The sequence below is a fragment of the Carica papaya genome, chromosome 1 (genome assembly GCF_054855325.1).
Source record: "Carica papaya isolate Zhongbai chromosome 1, ASM5485532v1, whole genome shotgun sequence".
Classification (NCBI taxonomy): domain Eukaryota; kingdom Viridiplantae; phylum Streptophyta; class Magnoliopsida; order Brassicales; family Caricaceae; genus Carica; species Carica papaya.
Window position 1 is genome coordinate 1,692,589 of NC_142309.1, and position 16,849 is coordinate 1,709,437.

General features: G+C 33.2%; 2 protein-coding genes across 8 annotated transcripts; one reads left to right on the forward strand and one right to left on the reverse strand.

The window, feature by feature from the left end:
* LOC110809745 (rRNA processing protein-like protein) lies at window positions 1-8,343 on the reverse strand. 4 transcript variants are annotated; one of them, XM_088213084.1, is made up of 15 exons: window positions 7,952-8,342; window positions 6,501-6,599; window positions 6,179-6,432; window positions 5,696-5,768; window positions 5,407-5,481; window positions 5,214-5,324; window positions 5,004-5,046; window positions 4,256-4,343; window positions 3,854-3,956; window positions 3,683-3,778; window positions 3,517-3,552; window positions 2,635-2,746; window positions 2,176-2,260; window positions 1,814-1,955; window positions 1-361 (listed from the first exon to the last, which is right to left on the reverse strand). In XM_088213084.1, exons 2-14 carry the CDS (start codon window positions 6,588-6,590, stop codon window positions 1,826-1,828), a joined length of 1,296 nt encoding a protein of 431 aa, XP_088069210.1. In that variant the 5' UTR covers window positions 6,591-6,599; window positions 7,952-8,342; the 3' UTR covers window positions 1-361; window positions 1,814-1,825. The 4 variants fall into 4 exon arrangements, with proteins under 4 accessions (XP_088069210.1, XP_088069218.1, XP_088069205.1 ...); XM_088213092.1 differs by lacking the exon at window positions 1-361 and having other exon boundaries at window positions 1,600-1,955; window positions 2,635-2,734; window positions 7,952-8,343; XM_088213079.1 differs by lacking the exon at window positions 1-361 and having other exon boundaries at window positions 1,600-1,955.
* Window positions 8,344-9,206: 863 nt separating this feature from the next.
* On the forward strand, window positions 9,207-15,916 carry LOC110809767 (carbon-sulfur lyase). Of its 4 annotated transcripts, none has more exons than XM_022035688.2 (3): window positions 9,207-9,374; window positions 9,728-9,833; window positions 14,460-15,093. In XM_022035688.2, the coding sequence occupies exon 3, from the start codon at window positions 14,517-14,519 to the stop codon at window positions 14,940-14,942; it is 426 nt and encodes a 141-aa protein (XP_021891380.1). In that variant the 5' UTR covers window positions 9,207-9,374; window positions 9,728-9,833; window positions 14,460-14,516; the 3' UTR covers window positions 14,943-15,093. The 4 variants fall into 4 exon arrangements, with proteins under 4 accessions (XP_021891380.1, XP_021891381.1, XP_021891379.1 ...); XM_022035689.2 differs by lacking the exon at window positions 9,728-9,833 and adding an exon at window positions 15,165-15,916 and having other exon boundaries at window positions 9,208-9,374; window positions 14,460-14,927; XM_022035687.2 differs by lacking the exon at window positions 9,728-9,833 and having other exon boundaries at window positions 9,208-9,374.
* The last annotated feature ends 933 nt before the right edge of the window (window positions 15,917-16,849 follow it).

The window sequence follows — 16,849 nt, forward strand, 5'->3', positions numbered from 1 at the left end:
TATATATATAAAAGACTGGTGTTTGTATATATATATATGAAGACAAAATATGCCTAATCAGAAAACGAAATTGAGAGTCAACATACGCAAGCAAGAACTTGCAATAATGATTCTGAGAAAGAAGCACACACACACACACACACACACACACACACATATCTGTGTGTGGTAGTAGCTCTCCTAGGTTGGAACCGATAAACACGTATCATGCCTAATTATTACAAGAAGCAAGAAGAATATCATTGGTGACGCATACCTAATCACAAAACACACACACACATATATATATATATATAATCAAAAGCTAGTTATGTGTCAGCATGGACCTTCCTCTTCTTCTTCTTCTTCTTTTTCTTCTCCACTAGTTTTTATAAATAAAATTAAAATAGTCAGTTCAAAGTGCACGCCCATGCTTAATTGGACCACATTACACATACATATCCTTTGTTAATAAAACTTCATTCTTATCTCCATTAGCTTTTACTTTCAAAGTGGTTAGGGAGATCGTCATGAATCATAATGAGTTGAGTTTGAGTTAAAAGTAACCAAACTATATCTTTCTCTTTTCAATTCTCCAATAATTGTGATTAAGACAATTAAGATCTTTCTTTTTATTAATTACTCTTTTAGTTGTCTCCCAACTTTTAAGTCGGCAAAAAGTTTTAACACCCGATGTGTCTATATATATATATATATATATATATATATGAGTTAGTAGTGCTCAGTATATTTTCAAATGGGTCCAATTAAACTTACCCACAAATTTAAAAAAAAAAAAATTGAATTACAATTAAGCTAAATCACAAATAATTTATTATGTATTTAAACTCTATTATAATTGTCTGTATAACCTAATTAACAAATTAAATATAACACAACTCGAATTAAGAATATCCTTTAATTCGAGAACTTTCTATTACTAGACTACTGTACTATTGATTTATTGGATAGTTCTTGGGCTCGAAAATGCTAATATGGTTTTGGGTCTTTCAAATGGGTCTTAGTAGAGCCCATTATACAAATGCTATGATTCTAATTGGAAACAACCTCTCATATAATACAAAACCATAACTTTGCACTAGAATGAATTTGAGATATTTTTTCTAAATAACCCACAAAGCTCTTCAAGGATTATGCAATGGTATTAAAACAACCATGGCATAGAAATCTAATAATAAACCTATGGAAACTTTACAATTTTAGAACTTTGAAACTTCACAATTTCCCACTTATTAAGGAGATTTTTTGGAGTTCGTGTAAAATGTTGGGAGCAGTGAGATCGGCAATAGAAACACATTAAAATTAAAATTAAAAGATGGGCTACAAGAACATCTCTTATGAATTCATATCCCTTTTCGAGATTTATAGCATCGGAAACTATAGGATAAGTGCATTTTTAGTCTTTACACTGTTTATTTTTGTTCGACTCAATTTTTATTTTGATTTTGTATTAAATTAGTCTCTGTACTTTAAAAAAAAAATTCAAATTTGTCCCTCCAATAACCACTAAATACTGTTAACAATCGTGTCATACTTCCACACTCTCCCAACTGCCCCCACAATATTCTAACTCTCTTACATTCTACAAGCATCTAATAGTTTTTAGTAAAACGATATTTCTATTTGATTCTCTTGGATACATTATAATCAAAAAAATAAATTGTAAACCACCGTAGTTTTAAGGGCACAGACAAGTATCATACAGCTACGAAACCGAAAACTTGTAGGAATTTTCACCTTTTTAGGCAAAAAATGACTAACTAGTAGTAGGAAGTCATCTAAATCAAAATTTCAAAGCCCAAATATAACTAACCTGGACAAAACATTATAATTCCGAAGCAGCAGCTTTTTGGGTTTTTAGTCCAAACAGATTCTCAAATAATTTAGGGGCCATGGGGGGAAGGTCCATGGGGTGTGGAGCCATGAAATTGACTATCTTCTCATGAACGTTGTACCTACATAATTTTTATTCAAGATGAAATACATATAATTAAACACAACCATTCAAAGTAGATCGGAAAAAATTGGGAGGCAATCACAGTAAAAAATATGAAATGTAAAAATACGAGAATTTATCAAATTCCAAGCAAATTAATATAAGGACAAGAAACCTCACAAACTCCAAGAAGTTTCTGTTAGCATGGAGTGGGAGGCAATCGGATTTGGACTGCTTACCTGATCTTGCGACTCTTTGAGGCACGTCGATCAACAATTTTTCTTTTCTTAGTCCGCAGCTTATTCAGAGCATAAAAAGCTGTATCTGGACAATTAGTACCAAAAGATTTAGAACAATGGTTTCAAACATAATCCAAACCAGTGACTAGGAGATTAATCAGGCTGGTTGTAAATCCATGATTTGCATAGTTGCGTAAGTGAAAATGGTCTGACAATTTGGATTCTTAGAATAGTGAGGAAAACAGTGACCTAGTTGGAAACATATGACTCAATTATTTAAGGAACTTACAAGATTTTTTCTTTTTTTGAAATAAAAGTATAAGGAACTTACAAGATACACAAGCAAAAAGCCATCAAAGTTCTATAATTTGTTTATCCAGTTTCCATTTATTTATCATGTTGGAGCATTAATCTGTGTACAAAGATGTAAAATGCATACAAATGGGATAGAAAAGATACCCGATGACGTTGGATCAATTGTTTCAAAAAACTCCTTCAACAATTGCTGATAAAATTCGGTGTCATCCAGAAGTTCGGGGTCACCATCAGGTTGGGCTTCCTGAGGTAGAACCTATATATATCAACAACAGGACCGCAAGAAGGAACTGGTTATTATATTCATAGGCCATAAACACACCACTTTTCAGCACTCCAAATAAACTGACAGTTGAAAGTGTACTGATGCAGGAACATTAAATATCCATTCAGTTTTTACCCTGTAGACAGTTATACTTTTATCAACAGTTGAATTCATTTTAAAAACATTTTAATTTTTCTAGGCTCTGTTCATGAAATACTTCAACTCCGTGCATATGTTTCACAAAGGATTTCAACTTTTGCTCTTCAAAAGCCACATTCAAAAAGGAACATGCACGCGATAGGTCAGGAATGTGAACAGGAAAGCAAACAAGTATTTTTCTCCACTTAAAAGAAATTCATCTCTCTCTCTCTCCCTATATATATATATATATCCACAACAGTCAGATCTGCCACTTGCCCTTTGCTCATTCTAAAAATAAAATTGCCTAGCACAATGTGATAGTGTGCAAAGGCAACTGTTAAATAGGGATTGTCCGCTTCATATTCAGTTTACCAGGAAACTCGTTTTCCTTGTGTAAAAAAATTTTAAGAAAATGGATCATTATATTATATTCTGCATACAATGGTAAGCAGGTGAGCCAAAACTTTCCAGACATTCAACATGCACCTAACTCAACATTGGATTGAGATTTGACCATGACAAGTTCTTGTATTTTTGTGCTGAGATAGATCAGATCTACTGGTTGAAATGAAATCCCAGAAAATAACAAAGAATAAAAGGAAAATGCAAACTAGAATTACCTCTACTGAAGTATTAGCGCCCCCCTCAGGAATCACCTGCCCGTAAATAAGCCAGGTGATGAGTACAAGCAAAAAGGATAATTGACACGTTTGCATACCAAGAATGCCCTGTCCAAATGTTCTACTCTACAGATTCCAAATTCATATATGAGGTTTACTAACTTACAGTCCCAAATATGTCAACAGTGGATCTTCTTTGTTGCATTTGCTTAATCATTCTACTTGGATCCCTCATATATGCAGCAACTTGTGCGCTAACATTCTGTTATTGAAAAGGGAAAAAGGAGTTAGTAATATTTCCTTTAGGAGAAGAGCATCCCTTCTGTTAGAATCAAACCTGATTAAAAGCATGTAATTTTCCTTTGATGGCTGCAGCACCAGTTGTAACCTGTGTCTTCCTCTGCCATTTGTCAACTGATTTGTCTCTAAAAGCAGCTATTCTACAAAGTGTGAACATTGAAATTTGAGACTGAATGGAAGCTCAGATAACAACTGGACACCAGTTTTATATAATTGAAATTAGAGTATGGCCCTTGTAAAGAAGGTTCAAGAAATCGCTAATTTTTGATACTTCACTTAATACCAGGACTGGAAAACCTTATAGTTTCATCTGTGGCTAAAATCAATTTCAGTAGAAAAGAACATTCAGGTTATTATTATTATTATTATCATTATTATTTTTTATAAAAGAAGAAAAATTACTGGAGATAGAGAGACACTGAGGTAAATAGTGGAGTACCTCCTATGCATATGAGAAATCCATGACCATTCTTCATCACTCTCATCATTTAATTTGGTTGTCTCTAAATTCTTCTTAGACGATCGTCCTGAATAATATCCAAGAAGAAACATATATCAAGACAATGAGTGCTATTATCACAACCGCTTCATGCACATACATATTGCTTTATTTTTGTACGAAAAACCTAAGTATTTATTGAAAATTTCTCCTATAATGCACATCAAACAAAATTCAAAAATCACAGGTAAAAAGAGCTCACAAAAAGTGGATAGTAACAAATAGCATGTTGCATCACAAATACCATGTCCAAAAAATGATGAATCAAAACTAATAAAAAGTGCAAATAAACAAATATTAGCTATGGAATTAGAACCATATGCTGGTAATTCGTGTGAAGAGGAAAAAGAAATTAAAATATGTAATGGTCCATTATCATCATTATAGCAGTTGAGGTTTGGTTCTCCTTGATATCTCCTGCCTACAAAACTTTAATGCTATAAACCATGGCATCACTAAATGTTGTTACAGAATTATGTATGATATTAATCAAATACAATTAGATAGCCCTGCAGGACCCTGCAAATCAACCTAACCAAGTAAGATGGAGAAACAAATGTGAAATATTATAAAGAAATATAAAAACACATTGTTGATTTTCGTTTTTATAAGAAAAGCTAATATGAAATTGATTAATGTTGCATAAAGTGCAGAAAAATGCAGAAATGTTAAGGTGTCTTGCGTATACCATTTGAGGATTGATCGATAGATGGATTATTCTCCAGCAAAGCCTGTAAAGTAATAGTAGGAGAAGGTAAGCAGGCAAAAGAAATATAATTTATGAAGTACCAAAAACTTTACAGTCAAAGCTTCTAGAAGATAGAGAACTAAAGTCGAAGATCATACAAAGCAATCCTACATAAAGAAGGAATGAAATGGTTTCACCCCACAATTATACCTCCTGCAGTTGTAAGAGAGAATTTAGAGTCTTCTTGGATGAAGTAATCAAGTCTGAATATGCTACACTGACTTGTTCATCAACAGAACAAAATGATGACCTAACAGGGTCCTGCAGACAAACATTGATGTTTAGCAACAATTATATTTTGGAACTAACAAAAGGAAAAAAAAAATTGATTACATCAGTTTACCTGCGGTAATCTATTTGAATTGGAAAATGCTTTCTGAAGTAAGAATCTGAACTCAAGAGTTTTATCCCAAAGAGCCTTTACAAGAACAAGATAGAAGTTTAACAATCTTAAACTATAGAACATGATATACACTTATGCTCCAAGAGAGAGAGAGCAAGAATTCAATCTAATTGAAATACAGTACTAAAACAATGATTATAGTTCAAATATAGCAATGATGCTATCAATGAACTTTCTACGATCAAAAAGTGATCGGCTATTTTTAGTTAAACCAAATAATGATGTGTACCTTCTGGTTCTTTACTGCCTGACCTTTCAGAAGATCATCATCCTTATGTTGCTTGAGATTCTTCAAGATATCTCTGGAGAGAAAACAAAGATGAATGAGAAAGAAAAAAGGAGAACCATATTTGCAATGTATGTAGCGTTGGTTTATTTCTGTCTGTAGGTGTGAACCAGATTACGCAAAGCAGAACTGACATGAATATCAATGCTGACTGGAAATCTGATTCCAACAGGCTTTTCTCAAATCCAAGTTTGTAAATGACACAGAAACAGCCTAGACTTCAGTAACTATAATAATTTGCACATTGCAAAGCTACCAAACAAGTAAAGGTGAATATTTTACATGGTTTTGAAATAAAATCTTTGGAAAAACCTAGAGGAAAACTATATTATCTTGAGTGCTAATCACAAACTGCTTCTGAATTTCTTTCACAATAACGTTAAGTAGAATCACCAAAAAAAAAAAAAAAACAATGAGTAGCCTTACTGCTCCTGATTACGAAGATCCATATACTCTTTCTCAAGTTCTTCCATTTCAGCATGATTATGTTTATTATTGTGTTCATAATCATCATCCTCGTTCTCTTCCTCCTCATTTGATCTGCTATCTTCTCCTTCTTCCTCCTCTTCATTATCTTCACCATCATCATTATCATCGCTGATATCCCCGTTGTCTTCATCCTCATCATCCTCTTTTCCGTCATCATGATAATGAGAATCATCGTCATCCTCTTCATTCATCTACAATACATGCCCTCAGTGCTCAAAGTCATGAAGGGAAAAGTACGCCTACGCAAAATACTACTCACCGTTAGTTTCTCACTTTCCAAGTCACTCAAGTCTTCTGAGTCAAGACTGCTGACTCTTGCCTTTTTTGATTTCTTTGCGGACAACTTCATTTTGAAACCCTGAGAATAAAAGGTCCTGGTATCAATCACCTAGTTTTGGTAAATAAGCAAACTAAGCACTACAGTTTCTTTTATATTTAAGTCCCAGTCTTAGGCACTTATTCTTCCGAAAACCCAGACACATATAGAACTTTCGATATGTAGATACACTGACTAAAATTTGAAGAATACAAGTAAGATCTATAAGCAAAGTCATAAAGCAGAGATTAAGTCGAGATTCAAATTGAGAACACAAATTTAACTTAATGAAAAGTGATTATAAATCAATCCAACAACAATGTCCTCCTCATGTCTTCATGTCTTGTTACCTTGTTTTTCCCCTTGTACATGGGTGGCACCCCCTTAGTATCACTATTATAATACATTTCATTTTTCCTTCAAAAAAAAAGTCCTCATGTCCATTTATAAACAACTAAGAAAGCATATAGTTCAGCATATTTTATTTGGTCAACGTGAGTTTAGAAGTTCTTTAATAGAGTTTTGAATTTTGTTAGAACTTGCAAGTTAGATAGCAAATAATCTATTCCAACAGCATGTTTAGAAAGCTATTGGACTGTAGCTTAAGCTCTTTAAGACAAAATTGGTGTTAGAAAATAAAAGAACAAAATGACCTTGAACAATTTTAAAAATTCTATCCTGTTATAATGAATCCTATTCGTCTGTTCAATGGTGCCTTTTCTTTTTGTATTCTCACAGAATTTAGAGCTTACAACTTATACCTTTATCAAACCCATAAATAAACCAATACACTTATAAACAACTTAACTTATAGGTTCGTAATTTTCCAAACATTTTAACAGTTTATTCATAAAAAAAACTGTATTACCTTAAAGAACTTATAGATTCATAACAATTTAAGGTGAGCTAAACACTCACTATAGGATTACATGAGGTTCAGTAGCGTAAGAAATCCTTCGCTAACCGTTTGGTTAAATCCTAATATTTTATATTTACTTAATTACTGTGCATGTACTTTTTCTATTCAAAGAATGGCATATGCAGAATAAGATCATAATGCCTGTCTGTTAATCACCACGGTTCTACCAGTAGCTTGAAGAACTTCTTAGGTAAGTTATTCTTATAGATAAACTACGAACTAGAATTTCATCCCAAGAAGTTGAAGCTAAAGGTGGAAGTAATTCAAACACCGAATCATAATCTCTTTCTACATGCGAAGGATATGCCAGTAACTAAGAAAAAAATGGCATGATGGAATTAGACCTAGTAGTATCAATGCGAACATTGGAGCTTCACAGACCCCCAAATAAACATAAAGGAAATATCAAAAAGCACAGTCAATGAAAAGCCAAAAGTCATTACTCAAAAACTGAAGTCATACATTCAACTCTTACCGATGCCTCGAACAAAACTTGGTGACTGAATTTGAAATTAAACAGCAATCGGCTCGGCGAGCATCGACTCGCGAGGGGAGTGGCGAGACGTTGGCCCAAGTGTATGATAATGACGGCAGACAAATAATATGCCGAGATTAGCTTTGGCCGCAAGGTGAAGCTTCAACGAAGGTTTCTCGAGGCGTTTAGGGTGCTGAGTTGTGCAGTGGACAAAGAACTGTTGTTTATGGTGAAGGTGTGTTGCAGACGGAGCCGAAAAGGTGAGAGAACATGTGCAGTAGACAGAGAGAGGTGCAGCGGTGGGGAGAGAGATCAGTGAGCTCGAGAGGGAGACGGCTACGGGGTTCGGCCAGAGGAGTCTGTCTAGGGCTGCCTTGCGGGGTATTTGGTAATTTGACTTTTAAGTATGAAAAATATTATAATATTTTAATATTAATAATGATATTTATAAATTACTTTTTTACCGCACTTATAAATAAAATAACTTACAAATTCTTCTCTCCAATTAAAAAAAAACTCTTAAAAGTATACGTTGTTTGTATCAACTTCTAAGGAGATTCTACAATTTATTGAATGGTATTTAAAATTATTATTTTAATAAATTTTATAAATTAATAATTTTTTATTTAAATTATATTATTTTATAATTCATTAATATATAGTATAATAATAAAATAATAAAATCTTATTTATTTATTAATTATATAATTAATTTAAGATGTTTAATAATATTCAAAATATAAAATTTAACAAAATTTTAAAACTATTGATTTCGTATTTTTTAACGGACTCATATTTTTATTTTAATTATATTATCATTAAGTTTTATTAATTTTCATTTTACTCTTTAAAAAATTCTTATTTCTGGTTTCATTTTACTTTTTACCAACTCAATCCGCTTATTTTCTTTTTTTAATAAAATAAAATATATTTATTTATTTATATTATAAAAATAATAATAATAAATTTGTTTTTTTAATTTATAATTATAAATAAAAAATTACAGTTTTAAATTAATTTTTTTTTATAATAAATTTATTTTTTAATATCATTTTAAAAAATTATTAAAAATTATAATTTAAATAATTTATCAAATTAAATAAATATTTTTTTCCTCCTTTCAATATTATATATAATAAAATATAAACAAATTAAAAATTTAATTTAATGTACAACTATATCGACTAAATAAAATAATTATTATTACCATTAATTAATACATCATATTTCTAAATATGTTATAACTTCATAATTGACTGTACATTACCTGCTCAGAGCATAAAACATCCAAACAGAGCATAAAACATCCTGCGTCTGCTTCTTATGCTTCCATCTTCCAAAATATCATCTGCGTTTCTCAGCTTCTGCTTCTTCGATTCTCCATCTGCGTTATCTTCTGTCACCTCTCATTCTTTCAATCAATGTAAGTATTGATCTTTGCTTTGGATATTCTGGTTTAGGGTTTATGTTTTTGAAATGCATATAGGTTGTTTTTGAAATGCATAGGCTGAACCAGATGGGGCTTCTAGTTCTACATGAAATTCAATAAAATTAGGTTGTTTTTGGTTTAAAGACTTTGTCTGTCTTTTTCTGTTGTGTACATCTTGCTATACTTGCCAAGATGGAATTCTTTTCATCTGTTGTGATCTGAAAATAGAAAAAGAAAAGAATTAGATGTAAACTAATGGTGAAATTTCTGCATTTTAATGGGTGAAACAGCTCCTGAAATTTGGTGATTGTAATCATACTGGCGTTGTATTCTTTGATTGTTCCCAGATGGAAAAAATTTTCGTTCTTGATTTGGAAGGAATAGAAAGAACAATGGGCTGCCTACAGTAACTGACAACTGAAAATCGATAATAGGTGGCCTTCAATTTCCTGTGTATGTCCTCTACTGGCCTTAGATTAGAATTTTTTATTTTTTAAGTTCCTAGGAAGTCAATGGATCAGAACTTGGGCCAAATACAGATCTCTTAATGGCATGATTTTGGGTTGTTTTTGAAGGAGGTCACGATCATTGCTTGATGCAGGGAAGATTTTGATAATCAACCTATGTGGTTTTCTGGTGGCAGTAAGTCAAGAGAAACCGGAGTTTTCATATTGCATATAGGGAGGAAAGAATTATGATTAATAGGAGCATCTAAAGCAGAAAATAAGAGTTAGAGTAGAATGTAGAATTTAGCAGACAATTTGTAACAGCCCCGGAAATTTAAAATGAAATGTATATTAAAAATATCAAATGCGGAAGCGAAGTCAAAATTCGAATAACATCCCTTACACTAAAACCAAAAACGTGCTCACAAAATATAAAAGATCAAACTACCTAAAAGAGAAACTTGAAAGTAAAAGTTACGAATATGACTATGGAGTCTTTAGGCGTCTCCTTCGTCGTTCTCCTGCGGAACCGGCTCGGGAACGATGCCCTCTTGATCTGAAATGATTAAATAAGGAATGAGCTACACTAGCCCAGTAAAGACATTACGATATCTCACCGTCACGGAGGTAAAGGTGGGTAGAAAACACAAAAAGACCAATGGAGCATAATTTACAACAAATTCTTTTATCAATAATAAATCCTTCACCATCCACTTATCTCGATGGAATCCATAAAACAGTATACGAAAGCAATAACATTATCATCATCATGAAATCATATATGAACTGTATAACATAATACTTATCAAGTCTTTTGTAATTCAATCGTTACACAACATATTTTTCCTCTTTTACCAGCCCACTAGTATCCATGGGGATCCATAGGGGTCCAACTACCCGTTAACCCTTAACACTTGAAATCATATTTCAGGGCCGTCCCCATACCCCGTCCGGTATGGGCGCCAAAACTATAAACCTCATTACCCCGTCCGGTATGAGGGTGAAACGGGCCGTCTCCATACCCCGTCCGGTATGGGCGCCAAAACACATAAGATCTTCATACCCCGTCTGGTATGGGAGACCACAATCCCGGTAGGGTTCCCTACGGACCCGGTCCGTCCACGATCTCCCAGGATATCTAGTCAGGCTGACCCCATTATACAATTACCCATTTACATAATCTATCATTCTCTTTTCCCTCAGTCAGCATCATCAATCCACATACAAACAAGCAAAACAGTAATTTATGCCAAACAGACAAACATACAGCATCAATATCTCAGTCATTCAATCCATAATCGGTAAAACAGTAAAATATGCATACGAAACTATAAAATGAAAACATCAAACCTCATACTGCTTTTAAACTGTAAAACATGGCAAATAACAATTAACCGACAACCACACTAGACTCGGGCTCCATTAGCGACCTTAAGCAATTTCACACATTCGTTGATTCATGAAATACCGTTTTATCATTTATTGAACTTTAATACCATGATAGGAAATAGGGTGAGGGGTCTTTACACGTTTCGGGGTCCGAACACGGCTTCACAGTGCGCCTACAGGCTGTCCCTAATTTTCCCTAAATTTTTCCCGGGGAACTGAAACGCACTACTGGTACCTGCACGTGTTCCAAAAAATTCCAAATTAGGCCCAGGGCCCCTTTTTGGCCAATATCGCAATTCCGGCACGGCGGCTCCGCCGTGCTCCGGCGACGGCGTCGCCGCTTGCAGCGGCGATTCGCCTCGGTTTGGCCGTTTTCGGCCGAATTTGGCCACACTTGCATCGATCCTTGCGATTAAACAACTCTAGGGCCCTCGGGGGACCAAAAAATTACGGAAAACCAAAGCTTACCGGCGGCGGTGCTCTCGGGTGCGGCGGCTCTCCGGTGAAGTTCGTGTTTTGGTGATTCGGCTCCGATCAACCTGTAGAGAAAAGAATGGTGATTACGGTGATATAAAAATTGCATTAAACGGAGGCCGGGAAGGGCCTCATCGGAGGCAAAAATCGAGGAGGGGCGCGGTGGCGCTGCTGGGTTTCGGCCGTGTTTTCCGGCCGTTTGGCCGGGATTTTGGCTCCGATTTGGCCACAGGGGAAATCAGTGTGGAAAAACGAGTCGGGAGTATGAAATTTACCTCGATCGGCGGTCGGAAATCTCTCCGGTGCGGCGGCGGGTGGCGGCGGCCGGCTTCTGGTTCGTCTTCTCCGGCGAGGGCAGGCGGTTAGGGTTTTGTGGTCTGGTGTGGGGGTCTTATTTATACCCTTTTGCCTTTTGATTTCAGCCGTCCATTTTGATTTAATATAGGCCGTCCGTTTTTGATTGAATCTGGGCCGTCCATGCGATTGCATCTGGGCCGTCCGATCGCACGCTTGATCTGGGCCGTCCGATCGCACATACGCGGATCGCCAACGTGGCCCGTCCCGGATCGACGTGGTCTTGCCACGTGGCAGGTCCCGGTTGGCCGGGACTGCTGACTGGGTCTGCTGACGTGGTCTCTCCTTTTTTTTTTTTTTTTTTTCTTCAATTTCCCGGGCGCTACACAATTATTATTGTCCAGAAAAACAAGAGGACTTAAAATCTAATCGCTGCAAGAAGAGAAGACCTGTTTGGATCGCGGAAAAGAATAAACTGACTAATGAAGGATGAATGGCTGTCGAAAAGAAGACTTCGGCGAGACGGTGAAGAAGAAGATCTGAAGACAAAACAGGTTTTAGAGAGAATAGACACAATCGGAGATATGTGCGTGCCTTTTTGGTAATTTCACGAGATAACACACACACACATATAGATATATATAGTCAAACAGTAGGGAAAGCAAAACTCGCTCTGCAAATCCATCTCCATCTTCAGTGCTCAGTAATCATGTTTACTCAGTATCACTTTGGCACATGAAAACCACTAATCGGAGATTTACCAACTAATCCATATTTCTGTTTGTTATTAGCAAGTTAAATTCTAGTTTACTGCTTTTAAGCAATTAAGCTTTCTGTTGATTGGGTATGTGCTTGTGCTTATTGAGTGCTGAAAACTGCCAACACTGTTTTGTATTAATATATTTTTGAACCAATTTCTCCTTATCCAGATGTTTGTTGCCTGTTCAGTTTAATTTCTCTTTAGTCTGGCTTATTCTATCACTTGATTGTTAGAAACTACTTTCAATGATAAATAATGTCATATCTACATTTGAACTACCTTGCTAAGTGATGATTTATTTGTCTGTCTTTTGATGTTTGGACTAGCTTGGTTCAACCTTGAATTTGTTGAAGGATAATTTTTGTTTCTAACTTAAGAAATTTTAATGTATGATATTTGAACAAAAGTTAGGCCAAAAAGACCTTAAAAATGTTGTCACTAGAGAAACTGGTAGGTTTCTTCCTTTTAGTGGCATTTTGTTTGTTCTAGTCAATCTTTGAGAGAACGCTTCTACTCTTTTTGTTGAGGAGATTTTATAATTTGCCTTGACAGTTTCTGAATGCAAAATTATCTTTGGAACAAGAAAACTCTATTTGTGGAATTCATTTAGAAATTCACACTTGACTTTATCTACAAAGGGATCGAAAGCATTTTGGAAAGGATTTTATAATCTCATTGTTAAATTGTGGTTACATTTGGAAAAATAAACAATTTTTTATGGAATTCATTTAGAAATTAACACTTAGTTTAATTGAAAATAATAAAAATTTAGAAGATGGTGGAAACTAATAATGTAGAGAATTTTAAATGGAATTAAAATAATCCATTTCATATTCCATCAATTTTGAGGTTGAAATATATTGTTTCAATTTCACTTCAATTATCAATTGCTGTTGTTTTTGGACAGGTTTTAATCCTCTCTTTGAATTTTCAAATTTCTTCTACGAAACTTGTTCATCTATTCCAAATATAGGTATACTCTTAGTGTCTTTCAAATAAATTTTACAAACAAATTTCATATGTATAGTTATATTTAAAATTTTTGCTTCCATGGAAGCAATCATGTCTTGGAAACCCTGGAATTGCCTAGTGGATTTCAAACTGAAGTTCTTGGCGATGTGATCCTATAAGAGTTGGATTTGGATATCATCTTGAACAAGTAATTTCTGTTTTCATATAACATTTCTGTGAATTTCTTATACTTGAGAAATAATATAGTCTTGATGGATGAAAGAATTATTTCTTGCATCTAATGAAGAAAGAGTTCCATATGCCCAAACAATTAAATTAACAGAATGAATATCTAGATTCAAACTCATCAGTTAATGGAAATTGCAGAGAGGATGCATGTTTTATTTTCTGTTTTATGTGTTAGTGGAATAAATTGCTTAAATGATCTTTGTTCTTTTCTTTTTCATTATGAAAGTGTTGTTTTATTGTTTATCAATGTTTTGGCAGAAACATAGATATGTTACCTCTTGCATAGAACTTTGACACTCATTCTGATTTTTGTGCAACATCATTCTTTTCATTCAATTTGCATCAAATGAAATGCATGGGATTTTGGCTGACAGCCATTTTTTTTATCAAATCAATGAATTTAAATAGTTGTGTCATTGGTGAAATCATGTCATTACCTAGTAGACCTCAATTTGTGATGGCCATCATGAACTCATTTAAACATACTGCTGACTTATTTGCGATAACTTTCTACAGGTCCTACATTGTTGATAGTATCTGCGATAAGACACTAAAAATTCAGAATATCACACTATGGATTTGGAGACTGAAGTGGTGCATAATGGCAAATGTCACTGTGGGAGAGTGAGATGGCGGGTCAGAGCACCAAGCAGTGTAATAGCTTGGAAATGCAACTGTTCTAATTGCGCCATGAGGGGCAATACCCACTTCATTGTCCCATCTAAAAAGTTCGAGCTATTGGGAGATTCAGAAGAGTACATTACGACCTACACTTTTGGTACTCACACTGCTAAGCATACATTCTGTAAGGTTTGTGGCATAACTTCCTTTTATATTCCACGATCAAATCCCGACGGAATTGCAGTTACGTACCGGTGTGTGGACCCAGGAACACTCAATCATGTTGAGATTAAGCATTATGATGGAATGAATTGGGAAAGCTCATACAATCAGACAGGGATTGCTTCATGTTCAAAGGGGGAGGTAATTCAGGAATAAAAAATTAGTTGATTTCCAACATAAGGTTGTGATCAGTTCAATTTAAAAAACTGGTCTATGTTGTAAAATTTTCGTAGATTTCTTTACTAGCAACATGCAAGAAATGATTTATAAGGCTTTACAAGATGCTTATTTTACTTCTAGTTCGCAATTATTGTTTGCAATATTTTACACGGTTTAAATATTAACATATTAATGCATCCTATGCTCAACCTGAAGCAGTTGAACTGAAGAACAAACGTGTGAGGAATTACGACAAGATGTTGAAAATGTATGGAAGGGATAGAACTGATGGGGCTGGTTGTAAGACAACATGTACCAGTAAAAGATAAAGGAAGAGGAGTGACAATGAACCTGTAATGAGTGTTGAGGAGATTGACCAACAACTTAGCCAAAATTCAGGTGATAATTTCAATTTTGATGGTGTGGATAACTGTGAACGATGCTCCAACGACCAAAACACCTACTTCGAAACCCCAACCTGAATCACAAAGTTTTTATAGGCAAAAGAAATCGAAATATTTGTCTGCTATTTTAGAGGAAGATTACCTAACTCAGCAAGTTGGAATGGTTGCTATTACAATCGAGAAATTGGTAACAAGCACACAAATTTGTGTTCCAGGAAGCCAGGTGTATGAAGAGGTTGCTCGTTTGGGTTTTAATCTACATCAAAAAATAAGAGCTTATATGCTTATTATAGTTAAACCAAACATGGCTAACGCTTTTATGGGTTGCCCTCCTAAACGAAGTAGTTTTTTCATAAGCAAGTTGTTTCATTCAAATCTAAACTTGTTAATTTGTAGTATTTAATTTTTTAATTTTTTATATTTTTAAATAATTAAAAATGAGAGTTGTTCTTGGTGAAGTGCAAGACTCTAATATAGATTTAGGAAATTTCGAAAAACTATGTTGCATATTTAATATATAATTAGGAAAGTAGATGAATTTTATTATTATGATGAATTAATTTGTTATTTTGAAATAATTAATTTATGTTGAATTTGTAATTTGAGTTGTTTAACGGGTGTTATATTTTTAAAATTTTTATATTTATGTGATTATATATTTTTTTAAAAAAGAAAATTGATCATGTACATATTAGTAAGAGAATAATTGAAATATATAAGTTGATTGAATATACATAATTATTTAAAAATTATAAAATTTGAAAATTATTTTTAATAAAATTTATTTATTTATTTTATTTAAGTTACATAAATAATAATAATAAATATTATATAATAACTAATTTTTATATTTTTTTTAATTTATAATCATAAATAAAAAATTATAATTTTAAAGTACTTTTTTATATGTACTATAAAAAAAATTAATTTTTTATTTTTTTATTTTTAAAAAAGGTATTAAAAATTATAATTTAAATAATTCTATAAGTTAAATTATTAAATTACAATTTAAATGATTTTTTTTTTTTAATTTAACATTATATACAATAAAGTAGAACATATTAATAATTTGATTAAATTTACAATCATACGATATTATCAATTTAAATAAAAATATCTGTCATTATCATACATTAATACATAATATTTCAAAACATTATATAATTTTACTATTACTATATTATATTATTAACATACAATACCATACATTAATAAACCGTTATATAAAATTCATCATAACAAAATGTTAGTGTTTGTTAATGCATATTTAAGACTCTTCTTTATCACATAAGATTGAAGACCCTTGTTGTTTCTATGTATACACACTTTCTCTTCTTAATAAATAAAAATATTTAAATATTTAGTAATATAATTATATACAAAAATATTTACAATTTTAGTAAAATATCTATTCACCTTAGTAAAAGATTGCATCTTTATTATTTAGTAGTCAAACCTGCCTAATATATACTTATTTTATATTCTTAAATCTTATATTAC

What these genes read in the sequence shown, in the direction of transcription:
- LOC110809745 (XM_088213084.1), bottom strand. Translation starts at nt 6,590, where the DNA reads ATGAAGTTGTCCGCAAAGAAATCAAAAAAGGCAAGAGTCAGCAGTCTT. An exon ending in AATTACATGCTTTTAATCAG is followed by an intron (nt 3,779 to 3,853) that starts GTTTGATTCTAA and finishes TTTCAATAACAG; the next exon opens with AATGTTAGCGCACAAGTTGC. An exon ending in AATTGATCCAACGTCATCGG is followed by an intron (nt 2,261 to 2,634) that starts GTATCTTTTCTA and finishes CTAATTGTCCAG; the next exon opens with ATACAGCTTTTTATGCTCTG.
- LOC110809767 (XM_022035688.2), top strand. Translation starts at nt 14,517, where the DNA reads ATGGATTTGGAGACTGAAGTGGTGCATAATGGCAAATGTCACTGTGGG.